Source organism: Brachypodium distachyon, chromosome 1, assembly GCF_000005505.3.
Source record: "Brachypodium distachyon strain Bd21 chromosome 1, Brachypodium_distachyon_v3.0, whole genome shotgun sequence".
NCBI lineage: Eukaryota > Viridiplantae > Streptophyta > Magnoliopsida > Poales > Poaceae > Brachypodium > Brachypodium distachyon.
In genome coordinates this window covers 8,753,758-8,768,568 of record NC_016131.3, presented here as the reverse complement: position 1 = coordinate 8,768,568, position 14,811 = coordinate 8,753,758, and the positions used below count along the sequence as shown (strand labels likewise).

Sequence of the window (14,811 nt, the reverse complement as noted above, 5' to 3'; positions counted from 1 at the left end):
ACAGCTCGGACTCCGACGACGACGACGTCGGCCGCTACGTGTTCCTCGCGCGCCAGCCCGCTCCGGCGGAGGCGAGCGACGACGATGATGGTGCGATGCCGGTCGGAGAAGGCGGCGGCGGGCGGAAAAGGCATCTCGGGGACCGCGAGATCTCGGACGCCCCGCCGCCGCCGCCACCGGCCCAGAAGGCTCGGCTTGGCCTGACTGGGCCGCACGGCGCCGGCCCGGAGGAGGCCGTGCGTTTCCGGGGAGGAGATCAGGCAAAGACGACCAACAGGAAGCGTGGCCGTGGCCAAAGAGAACCGCTGGCGGCGCAAGGACGCGCGGCGCGTGGTGGCAAGATGAAGAAGAGTCGAATTCGAAGCGGCGGGGAGGACGGCCGCCAGGCCGAGGCGGCGCCCGTGCTGATGCAGAAGAAGAGCTTCCTCTGCAGCGTCTGCGGGAGGTGCTTCGGCAGCCACCAGGCGCTCGGCGGTCACGTGCACTTCGGCCACCGGAAGACTGCAAAGACGATCAACGCAGCAAGTCTGCACGATGGCGTTGCCGGTGGCAATGGTTGCCGCGACGAGAAGGTGTCCATGGCCATGGTGGAGGCGGCAGTGAGCCACGAGGATGCCGCGGTGGCAGCGAGCTCTGGGGAATCCGATCCTGATGGCTATGGCAATGGCAAGAAGAGTCGTCAGGGTGTCGATAGCAGTAGCGGCCGCCTCAGGCGCAACGACGATGGCAGCAGCAATGGAAGGGGCATTAAAAATGGCGCAGCAAATAATTACCACGGTGATCATGGAGACGGCGGCGAAAGCAATGTCGGGCAGGAGAAGGTCACCGTTGCAGTAGTAACCAGCCGAAATGGTGGCAATGGCACGGAGAGGAAGGTTGCTGCTGCTGTTGGAAGATGCAACGAGTCAACCAACGGCAAGGCGGCGAACGGTGGCGTTGTACGCAAGACGCAGCACAGGTGCGAGGTCTGCGGCAAGGAGTGCCTCTCAGGGCAGGCGCTCGGCGGGCACATGAGGAAGCACCGGAAGCAGTCACCGGAGGCGGACGGGACACCCGTGCTGGTATAACTGATTCAATTGGACCGCAAGGTTGCACTGGGACACAGCTTTTCTGATGGAAGTTGATCAGTGGAGTAGGGAAGATTCTCTAGAATTTTATCATCTATGCTGCTTGTAAATTGTAATGGGAGTTTCTGTTCCCAAATTCGTGGATTTTTTTTGTTGGCACTTAGCCATCTGAAACCATAATTGGTTTGTTGGTTATCTAGCTATCTGAAACCATGCTTTTGGTTGGTTATTTAGCTATCTGAAACCATTTTCTTTTATTTCACAAGCCACACGATGCCAAAAAAATATACTAAAAAACAGTCATGTCAACAACAACAAAAGACTAGCAAAAAAAAAACATGAAACAAATGAAGCTGCAATTTTGATCCGCCGAATTTTACACTTGTGGATGTTCTAGAGACAATTCTTAAATTTGGCAACACATAGTATTGGAATCTGTATACTCACTTGTTTCCACCTATCAAAATCAACATATGCTGTTGAATTGTCATCTCTTCAACAGGGAGGTGTACAATCAAGGAAGACCAGTCATGGTGGAAATGGTCCATCAAAGAATAATGCATAAAAACATGGCGACGTTAAGAGAAGTGGCATTTTTCTCTTTAAAAATAACTAAATGCCAATTTCGCATTTACGGTAGTAGAAAAACTGTGATACGCCGAGCAACTTTTATGCAGACAATAACTTCCTGAGCTGCATGAATGGCAGCCACATCTTCAAAGTCAAGAATCGAACCTCCAGCCAAATTTCCTCTAGCCATATTATAAATCTATATAAAAAGAATCTATGCTCCGTCCTTTTAGCTTCAAAGACAGCTTCAGAAGAAACTCGTGCAATGGTTTCAAATGATTCCAAGGGAGAACCTCCAACCTTCAAAGCAGTTCACTGTTAATGGGGGTCATAAGACCAAATGATAAACTACACGAGTAATTAGACATGACCCAAGATTGAATTAACCCCTGATTGATGTCACATTGACCTTTATAGAAAAGAAAAGCATGGATACATATGGATTTTATGCAAGTGAGGCCGTAATAGAAATAACACCTAGTAAAGGCATGTGGAGATTGAATAATGCTTTTCTGCAGTAGTTTATTACTCCTTGAGTTGTTACTTAAAGCCTGTGTAATAACTATGATAAAATCACACAGTTCAATTCCATGCTTCCTATGGTATATCAATAATTTTGAATTACATCATAAAGCCAAAGACGGATTTCAGTGGGAATAATAAGGAAAAGGGCAAAAGGGTATTACAGGTGCAATAGGATATGACAACCCATATATTTATGCTAGGAATACCATTTCACTTACCAGGGCATGATTGACTGCGCGTAAACAATCATTTGTCTTCAGCATCAGCAAGATAACCCTTGGGAGTCTCCTCAGGAGTTCCGAGATTTGTGGGAAATATAAGGAAGCATACATCTGTGACCACGAAATAACCAACCATGTAAGAGCGGACTATCATCAAGGACCCCAAGGTTCAACAGACTCCAAAAATAGGCCAACATGTAAAACTTGACTGTCAGAAAGTCCTAATTCCCAATCTCATGTTAATTTGTGAAAAGAATGGCAACGGAACATGTTAAATAAAAAGAGGGGAAACAGGGTGTGCAACATAGATAGATCTAAAAATATTCCTAGTTTAGCAATTCCACCATTTCCGAACTGTAGGAAAGATCAAGAAGATCGAGTCCTGGTACTTTGCTGACACAATAAGACAATTGCAGCACGGCCAATAAGTTATTTTTTCTAGTAAAGTGTAGTGACATGGTAACTTTAACAGGAGCTGTGGCTATTCATTAACTTTTACAGTGTTATGACATGGAAAAAATCACCAGTTCTCATGGATTACTGAATTTTGTTGCCCAGGTCAGGTATACATTGCACCTAGGGTGGCCATTAAGAACAAAAGAATGCATAACATGAATCACCTGAACTTCAGAACGATCAGCATTATTCCCATCCAGGACAAGATGGCCAACAGATGGGTCAATGACACTTTTCCATGGCCTCATTGTGAGAACACCAGCAAAAAGTGCGTGAAGATCCTCCCCAGCACCTAGTTTGACGCTGTACTCCTTAATTGCTTTTTCATCAGCGAAAACAAGTGCCTACATTGAACAACAAACAAAATAGAAAATACTAAAGTACTGACTACTGAATTAGGATCAGAAAAGAAGATGTAATAGCATTGTCAGTTTGTCACCTTCCAAAGGTTAGCATAGTTTATCCGAGTAGCGTAATCAAGTTCTTTGTAAAGACCATGGTCGAGAAGAATCAATTGTGGCCGTTTTCGTCCTACACTCCAGCAAAATAACAGTCAGTTAGTTCTGTTATACGACTGTACCACCACACAGAACAATGCAGTAACTGGCCTATCCGATAAATATAAGCCATGCAATAGCATTCTCATAAATTCACACATCTCACGCTACCAAAACTCTTCTTTGCATCGAATGTTAATGAACAAATATACATATTATACACTCTTCAATTAATTCACTTAATGTGGCGTTGTTACTAATGGATAGGACACAAACTGTGATGCAGTTCAGGAGAGCAGAAATATATCGGATGCCTCATTGGATTACTTTGAGATGCTGGCAAGCAAGATTCTCACCAAGCCATTTTCCACTGTCTTGTGGCAAGGGTCGGATCATCATATTGGCAGCATGGGGATCACAATGAACAAAACCATGCTTGAAAATCATCTCAGCAAATGCTTTATTGACCTACACAACTGTGGAGTGAGTATCCATAAAGAACAGATTAGCACGTCTTTTTTTAAATAACTGTTTTGTGCCAAACTTACTAGGTTTGAAACATCAACAGGGCAAACTCCAAGGTCTTTAATGCCTTTGACATCAGTTACCTCCTTGGCATCCATATACTCCATAGTGAGAATTCTCGGTGTGCTAAGGCTCCAATAAACCTTGGGGGCATATATGCTATTCGCAATTTTAGGAGACAACTTTCTAAAGTTATCCAAACATCTTTCACTGTTTGCAGCTTCACACAAAAAATCTAATTCCTGAAACCATGAAAGAAGTTAGTATAGACTCGAGATTATGTAATCTTTCCCTTTGCATTTTCGCTACAAGGATAATATATCAGCTGACATAGAGATATTGTATAAAAAAGCATACTGGTAATCATAAAATTCAATATCGACGTAGTGATCCTACAAGGTGGTAATCATGGACATAAAATAGACAAAAATGATTATGACATGGCAAACCATACCAAAAGGGTAATGCACTTTCCAGGAAAACAAAAAGAAACTAATAACGGATATACTAAAATCCAAGAAACAACGGCAAGGACGTAAATAAAATAATAATAATCTCAAAATGGTACCTTTGGCGCACTTTCTCGAATTTCATCAACTAACCACCTGCAGGGACCAATTTTAGTGGTATTAACGTAAAATGGCACAGCATGGAAAGCGACGATATTATCACAGAATTAAGTCAGTGAACATAGTATGAACACTGCATGCAAATCTTATGCTGCTGATGAATAGCTAGAGTTTATTCCAACATGCAAAAAGATAATGTGCTGCATTAATGAACAACATATACTCCCTCCGTTCCTAAATACTTGTCGCTGTTTTAGTGCAAAACTAAATACTTGTCGCTTTTTTAGTAACTTGCACTAAAACAGCGACAAGTATTTAGGAACGGAGGGAGTAGTTGTTTGCCTACTTCACACTAGATGAAGATCTTCATAACACATTTTTCATGAGCATTTCAATTTATATAGTCATTGTAGAAAGGTGACTGAATCTTTTGGGAATATGCCTGCACTGTAGATCACAAAAATCCAGGAATTACAGATTGTTCTTTAATGGAAAGCATCAAACATGTCCGTATTCATAGTATCCTAATCAAATAATGAGGAAGCTGAAAGTCAAAGTAGATTTTTGTAATTCATAAAATTTAGCGGTTATGCCCAGTACATTCAGGAGAGTGACTCCCATGTGCAATTAAACAAGATGGCAGCATCAATATTATGGTTGACCTAGCTACTGTTTCGAGAAAACTTGTCCGTGTCACAATAACTGTAAGCATCAGTATATAAGGCTAATAGCTATAAGCTTTCGAGTTGGCATGTTAAAAAATGAAGAATTTGTACCTATAGTCAAATGTAGGGAAAATATAATGAAGAGCATTCACTAACAAATCCACAGTGGCGATATCTATTACAGACGTATCTGTTAAGTGGTCGTGCTGAACCTGCAAGTGACATGGATAATAAAAGTGAGGAAAACAGCAAGCTGGATAAGTCTGAATTCTAATGTCATAATGTGGGAGTTCAAACTAGGCATAATTGAACTCGAGACGAACTGCAGTCTTTTGTCATATTGCAACCTTAACAGCAACTTTTTGTCCATCATGTGTTGTGGCGGCGTGAACTTGTGCAAGAGAAGCACTTGCGAGTGGAACAGGATCGAATTCTGCAAAAACCTACACCACCAGGATAAGGGGAAAGAGAAACTTTATGTCAGACTCGGAGTTTCTTCTAAATTAACAACAAGCCATCATTTGATGAGAGCGTGAGTACTCCATTGGACAACAACCGCACTAAGCTCGGTCATTCACTCATTCTTATTGTGGGTTTTGCTAATTAATACACCATCACTGATCGTTATGCACTATGTGCAGCAGCTAAATTCCTACAGCGAGATGTAGGACAACTGGACAAGATAGTAATGCAAGGAAGGTTGAACTAACAGTTTCCGGCAATTCCCCAATATCTTTCCTGAACACCCGGCGGACTTCCTCGTATGACGAAACGGGGCATCTCTTCAGCATCGATGCCCTCATCGTCTGCACGTACTCCTCTGGCACCACATACTCCTGAAAACAATTAGCTAATCCTCAATGACAAAATCACGCAATCTTATAAGCACAGGAATCTCCAAATGCCCATAGCTGTCGATACAGAGGCCAATTCCGTACCAGCTGTGCAATGTGCTGGCCGAGCTTGATGTAGATGCCGCCGTTGCGGAAGCAGAGCTCCTGGAGGCGGTTGGCTGACCGAAGGTGGGTTTCGTGCTTGGCTTGGAGCCAGGCGGGGGTGCCCGGCTCGAGGCCCCACAGGGAGTACTGGTAGTCGAGCGCGATGGTGGTGGCGGCGACGGAGTCGCGGAGGAGGCGAGGGGGAAGGTGCGTGCAGATCTTGAGGGTCGCGGCGGGGTCGTCGGAGGAGGCGATGGCGGCCCCGCCGGCGCCGACGCCCAGCGTGAGCGCCGCCGACAGAACCCGCCGCCACATGGCTGCGTCTCCGCGCTGGTCTTCCTTTCTTCCCCCGCAAGATGAAGTGAAGTTCGGCACGACGGGTTCGTGTCGTGACCGTGGAGTCTTTTGTTCCGACGGGCTTCCGGCTTCGTTTGCTCGCGCGATCCGTCCGTTTATATGGACGTCACGGTCGATTTGGTGTGCGTAAATGGTTCGCTCCTTCTCTTCTGTTTGAAAACTCTCGAACCAACATTTGGAAAAAATTATAAACCTGACATTGAAGTGGCGAAGCTTGCTTTTGTGATCAAAACCCCGAGTTCGATTTTAGATTGGAATTGTCATCATCAGCGCATATGTGGCGTTTTTTCATGGAGGCTTTCTCTAGGAGTTGTGTTTTCTTTTTGTTTCTGGTAATTTGGTGGAAAGGAATCACTGTTTTTTCTTTTTGTCGATTTTGTTTGGCTTTTTCATCTGGCTTTGCCTACTCTAATCATTTATGGATGTGCATTAGTCGATGCAGAGGCCAGGGTCATCCTCGTTTTCGGGGAAAAAAATGCCTGAGACTGTCACTAGGTATCAAATGTTGATATGCAGAAATTGAATATGTGCCGAGGAACTTCGTGCCCGCAGCAGATCTCAAATACTCTTATACTTATTTGGCTCTTGTGCATCTCAACAAATTGTAAAAGCCAATGCACATGTGCAATCCCAAGAAAATAAAAACACATGATAATCCCTCCTTCCTTACATAGTGGAGTATGTCATCCGTCCAACCAAAGCTCCGTCACGTTTTTCAATGGGCCAAATAAGGAATATTTTGAAGGAAATCTCTTCCTATGCAAAACCGGACCTGACATGGCATGACAAGTTAGAACCTGTCTCATACTTATACCACCTACACCCAAATGTCATAGGGAGATCAGAGTAAAACCTTAATGGATTCAAAATGAAACATACATGATATTTAAAATATTAAAAAAATTCAAAATTCACTAACTTTGATTTTCTTAAATTTTACTTCCTCCGATCTATGATAAGCGTCTTGGATCTAGTACAGAGTCTTCTTGTTATGGATCGATCGGAGGGAGTAGTATAGCCTCACAGAAGCTCTAAAAGGAGGTGGACGGCGGAGAAAACAATGAGACGTGACTGATGAGCAAAGAGTTTGACGCTCAATACTCAAAATCTCACAACATGTTTTTTTTTGGGAAATTCTCACATGTTACGAGTAAAGAGTTTGACGCTCAATACTCAAAATCTCACAACATGTTTTTTTTTTGGAAAATTCTCACAACATGTTACGTCCAAGTCTACTAGCCGGATAGGCGCGATTCGCCGCGCCGTCGTATGTGTCCCGTCACTGATTTCATATAAAATTGTGTCGTTATGCGTAGTTGTTTTCTCTACATCAAATTTGTAGAGGTTGTGCCATGCATAGAAACCCATGGCATTATGTGCCGACAAATTTAGTATTGAACATGTAATTATTATATGCAACATCAGGCCAATAAAAAACGCTCGTCAGAAGAGTATACCCTCATATATTTTGTTTATGCGCATAGCACCCTAGCAGAAGACTTGAACTCCATTGGACACAGAACCACCGCTGAGAGATAACTAAATCTAACATCATTTTGTACTTTCTCAAAATTGGCCTAAAGCAAAAGAACTATCATTAGCCACCGAAATAATTTGAAGCAATTACAAAACAGAGAGGGCCGGAAATGGAAGCCATTGTGTTCCGTGAAGCTTAAAAGCTTGCTAGTCAGAAGATGGCAGGCTGACAAGCAGCTAACACCAGGAGTTGCGGGTCTCTCATGGCACGCACCTATTATTATTTTCTTTGAGATATAAATGCTAATTAGCAAGCCGTCAAGCATAAAACATAACTATGGACATAAGCAACCAAGGACCACATAGGGTAGACTATGAAAATGCTGCACCCAAAAAAGAAAAAAAAAGGTGGCGCCTACATCGACCCAGACACTATTTATAACAACAAGAGTCAGGCAGTAGGCGGCAGAGACAACGATTACACGAAAATCACATTACCTATGTTCAGAAATTAACTATAAAAATTGATGTAGCCAATAGTGCTAACCAAGGCACTGCATTTGCGGCAAAGAATCACTACAGGACATATTTAGACATAAATATCGCGAACAAGCATTATATATATCATGTCAAATTGTAATTCCTGTAGAATGTTGTGCATATTGCCTTGGATTTTAAACCTTGGTAGTCTTGGGATAATTTCATCTCAGGCCAACGCTTCATACCTACACGGCGAAGACAAAATCTCAATTTCCCACAACGGCAAGCATTAGTAAGCCATAGAAAGAGAGAAGGGGGCAGGGGGAGAGGACCAGCAAAACATTATTTATAGTATGAACGTGTATATTAATTCTGTGATAACACGAAGCCATCTTGAGTGACAGGAACATACTAAATTGAAATGCCAAAGGAAGGATTATAATCTTGTTTTGAGGCCATATTATAAACTATAAAGTCCAACACGTCCAGGTGCAAAAATAGGGGTAGATGTGGACCAAAACTCTAGTTAACCAAGACCTTAGCTATCTCTACTGTGTGTGCGCCTAACTGAGAAATATTATCTAAATTGAATTACTCTAATAATTCCCAATTGAATGGATGAGCACACTCATTTTTGTGAACATATATGGATACAAAAAGGTTGGCCACATTAACTAATATATAATTCAGAAGCTAAATACCACAATCCAAAATATTCATGACGGTTCATTCTGATTAAGCCCATGTAGCTTGCACCTATTGTAGGCTACAAAGAAAGCAGTCTCAATTACCAATTTGATATAACATACATTTAGTCTTATCACTCCAAGTGTTCAAAACCAATGAAGAATATCTCAGAATCAATTCATGCCAACCACTTGCTTTCAAATATGATGGTTGGACTAAATTAACAACCATGTCCGCATGTAAACTTGTGTGCCTCTTATCTAGAAAACAGATGCTATTTAAAATATGATGGTTGTGATATATCTCAGAGAAAAGTTGAAGAGCCAAATCTGACTAAACACACAAACTTTTACCTCAACACTCTCAGAAATCAGCATTGTACACCAAACCCGCACCGAGCAAAGCGAAGCCAAGCAAATCGACAATCACATGGCGACCGTTCCCATGGACTACTCCTCGCTGGCTCTGGCCGCGAAGCTCCCGACGCCTCCGTACCACCACAAAAAAGAAATCAGCATTGTACTATAAATTATATGTGTCCAGTATTTAAAGTAAAACAACTAATCGCAAGCGAGACCTCCCTGGCGTTGCCGTCGGCGAGCTTGCGCATGTCCTCCGCGAGGAGGCCGGCGAACAGGTCGGCCGTGCGGTCATGCAGGAACCGATACGCCGAGTCGCGCCTGTACATCTCCCCCACCCTCGCCACGGCATCCGCCCTCTTGCTCCGGCGTGACATCGCAGCCACGGCCGCGAGCTTCCGGTTGCGCTCCAGGCTGCCCGCGACGCGCTCTTCCGCCGTGCCAGGGCGCGGGGCTCTCCTCGCGGCACGGCTTGCGCCTGCTGGAGCTGCGCAAGCGGCCTCTGCCGCGGCCTCCGCGACGGACGAAGCCGCCGCTCCCGGCTTCGAGGCGAGCCTTCTTGCCGAGTGTCCTGGTGGACCTGCCGCCGTGCACGATCCGGTGGAGCGGCTCGGGGAGGTCCTTGAGGTACCCGAATGCGGCGACGGAGGCGGCGTTCCGCGCGAGCGCGGCCGGGTGGCGGGCATGGAGCCAGAGAGCGGCGGCGTAGAAGCCCTCGCGGTCAGACTTGCCGGCGCCGCGCACGCCGCGGAGGTTGGCGACGAGGCGGAGCCCGGTGGGCGGGTCGGCAGCCCACGCGGCGGCGAGGAGCGAGGCCACAGAGGCGGCCGGTGTGCGTGGCACCACGTGGAAGAAGAGTCGAGGCAGGGGTCACCCCATGACACCAGAAACGCGAAGCAGCCGCCGAACCGTTGGGTCGCCAAATATCACAAAAATGCCACCGCGCACGAGAGCCCCGCAGAAAAGCCAACGCGAGTCCTAGCCCACACAGTCCATGACGCGTGGGGTCATGTATCCAAGGTGGCACAAATCATTAGAGACGCTAGAAGAAACTCGATGTCACACATCCAAACGCAAAGAAAAACACACACAGGAAGGGCCTCGGAGCGCTGGAATTCTGCCCGCACGTAGAGATGGGAGGGATACGCCGTCTCGGTCCAATTTGGTAAGCCGTGGCCCGTTGGACGGCACTCCTCACGTTCTCGACGCGATATGCGTCTCAACTCTCGCGCAGCGTGACGCACATGCCAATGCACGCTCCACGCGGCTATCCCTACACACATCTTTGCTTGTCCGTGAACCAAACGCATCCAGTGTATCTTCCTCATTCTCATCCCTTCCCGTCCATTCCATTCCCAATCCCACCGCACAGCCCCATCCCCATCTCGCAACCTGCTTCGCTCCGGCCACAGGCCACAGCACAAAGCCCCCGCGCAAGCCAAACTCCCCAAATCGGAGGCAGTCCTTCCTCCTGCTAATCTCGGGCTCGAGGCAAGGGGGAACGCGGGTTCCGGAGTCGCACGCACGCGATCGCGATTGGAGTGACCCCCCCTCGGCCCGATCGCGTGTGGATTTTGGCGATTCGTGAGCGATTGGAGTCGGGGCGGAGGAGGCGATGGGGCGGCTCTTCCTGATGCACCTCGACGGGAACGTCTACAGCTGCAAGCACTGCGACACCCACCTCGGCCTCGCTTCGGACATCATCTCCAAGGTTTGTTCGTTTGCCCGTGCTCTTTGCAAATCCCTTTTTACTACTGTATTTATTATTCGGTGCCATGATGTGAAGGCGACGTGTTTCCGCTTTCTTGCAGGCCTTCCATTCCAAGCACGGGAAGGCTTATCTCTTCAACAAGGTGTAAGTGGCCTTCTCTTCGCGCGCCGGGAGCTTTGTGCGAAGTAAAATTGGGGGGAAATGCGACTCTCCTCCTTTGTTTATACGTTGAATCTACTCCGTACTAGGCTGTGTTGCTCTTCCTGTCGGGTAGTTGGACGCGTCGCAAAGGCAAGAATCTGAGACAAATTCGCAGCGGCGTGTGGTTTCCGCACCTTGAAGTTGGATTCTGGCGCCAGGAGCTAACACCTACTCTGTCCTAAAATCTTTTGACGAACGCTCTGTCCTAAAATCACGAGGAAGGTTGAGAATTAGGATCGTATTGCAAGGTAGGTAACACGTAGCACAAAGCCACTTTTGGGATGAGGGGCAGGTAAACCAAAGTAAGCAGAAGAACCTTCTAAGATGGGCTACATTGGCTGTCTAGCCTTGAGAAGAAACGGTAAAGAATCCAGATGGTGATTTCAACCTCTCATATTTTTTTTTTCAAGAAATCTCGAAAGGGCAGGGAGCTCCTGCAGTTCATTAGTTCATTAAGGAGAAGAGAATTGGCCCAGTTTCTGAAAGAAAACATACCGAAAACCTTCAGCCTTTATGCTCGCGTTCTTTTTATTGTGCTCTTCTTTGCAAGGAGCGATACTAGTTGTTTTGGTAGTTCATGTGGGCTTAATTCTAAGACTGTCCATCCTAGATTTGCCTGCGGTCTACCTCTGTTGAAATCTACTTTTGAAGCAGTCCTTGACGACTATTGTTACTTGCTTGAACAACACTCCATATGCTTAATCTCTCATGCAGTCCCTAGAAGCTAAAGTTATTTCATACTGCACCACTCCATATGTTTAAATTTGATCTCCGATGCAATCCCAGACAGCTACACCACTCCATATTTTTTAAAATTGAGCTCCGATGTAATCCCAAACAGATGAAGTCACCTGCATACAACAATACATTGACTAGATATGTCAATGAACCTTATAGACTTTCAATCCGATTCTGTTAATGAGTAAAAGGTATGTTACAATTGACCTAACTGTCTGCCTCCATCCTTTTGTTGCTGGACCACCAAGACCAAGCATTCTTTATGTCAAGTATCAACTCTATCACCTACTAGGATCCTTTTTTTTAGAGGTCCAACAGACCCTTAGTTCTTCCTGATAGTTTAGGTGTCATGCATTGAGTTGTTCCTTTGGATAATACCTGGTCTTTTCCATCGTTATACTTGATACCGGGTCTAGGGTTTTGGGTCACCAAACTGCTAACCAAGATAGAGAGAGAGAGAGATACATATCTACATTGACTTTGAAAAGAAATACATACATATCTCCATTGCTCAATCGATTCCCGTTCTGAATACTCTAGTGTAGGAGCCTATTAGGGAGTGGTGGAGTTACTGTTCAAACTTCAGGTGCATCTAAGAAAAATATATTATCGGTGTTCTTTCATATATTAGTGCTCTAACATTTTCTGAAGTTCATAACCATCCAGAGGAACAAATTTGATGTTTGGTAGTCCAGTAACAAAGTTGTGCCATTTAGTTCAGTTTATATATTTATTCATTATTTGGTACTAGTAGACTCTAAGGTGCGTTGTTTCTTAAGACAAGTACTCTTTACAGTAGTCTGTCTTCCGGCAGATTTGTCATTACATGTCTGTTCTGGCAGCGTCAATGTTACAACTGGAGTAAAAGAGGATCGCGTGATGATGACAGGACTGCATACGGTTTCTGATATCTTCTGTGTTGGTTGTGGATCCATTGTTGGATGGAAATATGTAAGATACTATTGATGGTTATTTTGCAATATCTTGTGTATTGCCGGTCCTAAGTTCTATGGTGCTCCTGCTCTAGGAGGCTGCACATGAGAAGAGCCAGAGGTACAAGGAAGGAAAATTCATTTTGGAGAGGTGATCACCTTGAACATGATGGTGTTTTAATACTCCCTCCAGTCAGAATTCCTTGTCGAAATATTACATGTATCTAGATGCTTTTTACACATAGATACATCCGTATTTGGGCAAATTTGAGACAAGTAATACCGGTCGGAGGGAGTAACAAATTATAGGACTAAGTTTCTTGGAGCTAAACTTTTTTTGGAGCCTGTGCAGGTTTAAGGTGTCAGGCCCTGATGGGAGTCACTACTGGGTTACACATGATGCTCATGTGGGCGGAAGCGATGCTGATGACTTATGAAGCACAGCTCGACATCCTAGGCTTGCTGATCCCCTGTAGATAACCTGGGTGTTTGGTCTTAGTTACCCGGGGATTTGCTTCCATTCAAAAGCACCCCCGGCGTAAATTGTTATTCTAGGTGGCTTAATACCCCCTGCAAGGTAGGGCGATACCGTATGTCCGCATGTATATGGATGTATCCTGTAGGCACTAAATGCTTCTGTCTTCGAATGCCAAACTCTAGTGACTGAATAAAGTCCTGTTTCTGAAGTAATCTAGCGGGGGTCTGAACTGAATTTTGCATGCTTCACCGATGAAGCCATCAAGAGCCGAAGGAAATAAAAGGCTTGCCCGAGGTAGAGCACTTGATGGGCTCTGGGGGCTGCAGTAGTGCATCACGCACTTCGGACCCATGGGCCGACGACCCATCCCAATATGCCGGGTCAGTCACGACGGTGCCGTATCCCTATCCCGTATGCAGAGTGGCACGCGCCTGTATGATCCATCGCCATCAGAGACTTCGCTCCAAAAAAAAAAATCGCCATCAGAGACATCATCATGCCCTGATGGGGCGCGGTACCGCCGTGTCGTTGCCAAACTCGCTGCTCATGTCATTATCGACAGTCGACACCATCGTGTCCGAGCTACGCCTACGATTAAGTGCGGTGCTCTTCTATTTCGGTGCCTGCTGTCGACCTCCACGTACGGCTCGCTCCCGTCCTTGCTTGGACTGGTATAGGATTTGTGGGGTTCTTAAAAGTTCACGACTGAAAGCAACGGGAAATACTTCAATACGTCAACATGGTGGGGTCCCTCTCTTTTCCGTTCAATCATCCAAGCTGGCATTTTTTGGCCTGCGCCCATGCCGCTATGGTTTGCGACGAAGTCATGACCCGTAATGTAAACCTAAGGAAAACTTTAGTTTAAAAAAAACTAGAATATGCTCGTAAACATGAGAGTAAATTTTAGGAAACCACACTATGTTTGAGGTTAGGATTTTACCGGGACACAACAAATGAGGTTTTCAACAGTAAGTCACACTCCTAGAGTCAAATTGTTTCATAAAAACCTAATCTACCCGATTAGGCCATTTGATGTCAAACTTGACAGATATGGCCTACATATAAGGTCTTATGGGTTTTTTTTTCAATCCGTTTGTCCACGTCTGGCAGACTATTCTTTCCCACCTCCTCATTTTTGGTCTTTTCCCACCCCTTCCCCTTCTCCTTCTCCTCCGGGTCCAATCCTCCTCTGGCTCCTCGATTTCCTCCTCGGCTGAGCGTAGGAGAACCCACCGCCACTCTTGGTGGGCGAGCCATGGCGACACGGCGGTGCCCCATGCGTTGTGACCATGGAGGTACGGTGACCATGGCAACAAGACCGGCATAGGGGAACCCATCGTCGCACCTAGAGGGCGAGCC

General features: G+C 45.6%; 2 protein-coding genes across 2 annotated transcripts; one reads left to right on the top strand and one right to left on the bottom strand.

Moving 5' to 3' along the window:
• Positions 1-1,406: 1,406 nt before the first annotated feature.
• Positions 1,407-6,445, bottom strand: LOC100839265 (putative ABC1 protein At2g40090). The gene is made up of 11 exons (XM_003560919.3): positions 6,034-6,445; positions 5,806-5,931; positions 5,443-5,538; positions 5,207-5,307; positions 4,430-4,466; positions 3,885-4,103; positions 3,693-3,804; positions 3,279-3,370; positions 3,004-3,183; positions 2,381-2,494; positions 1,407-1,937 (listed from the first exon to the last, which is right to left on the bottom strand). The coding sequence occupies exons 1-11, from the start codon at positions 6,346-6,348 to the stop codon at positions 1,737-1,739; spliced, it is 1,593 nt and encodes a 530-aa protein (XP_003560967.1). The 5' UTR covers positions 6,349-6,445; the 3' UTR covers positions 1,407-1,736.
• A 4,267-nt stretch (positions 6,446-10,712) lies between these two features.
• Positions 10,713-13,664, top strand: LOC100843222 (protein yippee-like). Its single transcript, XM_003560924.4, has 5 exons — positions 10,713-11,103; positions 11,204-11,247; positions 12,885-12,993; positions 13,070-13,125; positions 13,327-13,664. Exons 1-5 carry the CDS (start codon positions 11,008-11,010, stop codon positions 13,409-13,411), a joined length of 390 nt encoding a protein of 129 aa, XP_003560972.1. The 5' UTR covers positions 10,713-11,007; the 3' UTR covers positions 13,412-13,664.
• The last annotated feature ends 1,147 nt before the right edge of the window (positions 13,665-14,811 follow it).

Excerpts from the sequence above, each read along its gene's own strand:
- LOC100839265 (XM_003560919.3), bottom strand. The coding sequence starts at position 6,348 with ATGTGGCGGCGGGTTCTGTCGGCGGCGCTCACGCTGGGCGTCGGCGCC. Across the intron at positions 5,932-6,033 it reads GCCAGCACATTGCACAGCTG|GAGTATGTGGTGCCAGAGGA; the intron begins GTACGGAATTGG and ends AATTGTTTTCAG. Across the intron at positions 2,495-3,003 it reads CTGATCGTTCTGAAGTTCAG|ATGTATGCTTCCTTATATTT; the intron begins GTGATTCATGTT and ends TCGTGGTCACAG.
- LOC100843222 (XM_003560924.4), top strand. The coding sequence starts at position 11,008 with ATGGGGCGGCTCTTCCTGATGCACCTCGACGGGAACGTCTACAGCTGC. Across the intron at positions 11,248-12,884 it reads GCTTATCTCTTCAACAAGGT|CGTCAATGTTACAACTGGAG; the intron begins GTAAGTGGCCTT and ends CTGTTCTGGCAG. Across the intron at positions 12,994-13,069 it reads CCATTGTTGGATGGAAATAT|GAGGCTGCACATGAGAAGAG; the intron begins GTAAGATACTAT and ends CTCCTGCTCTAG.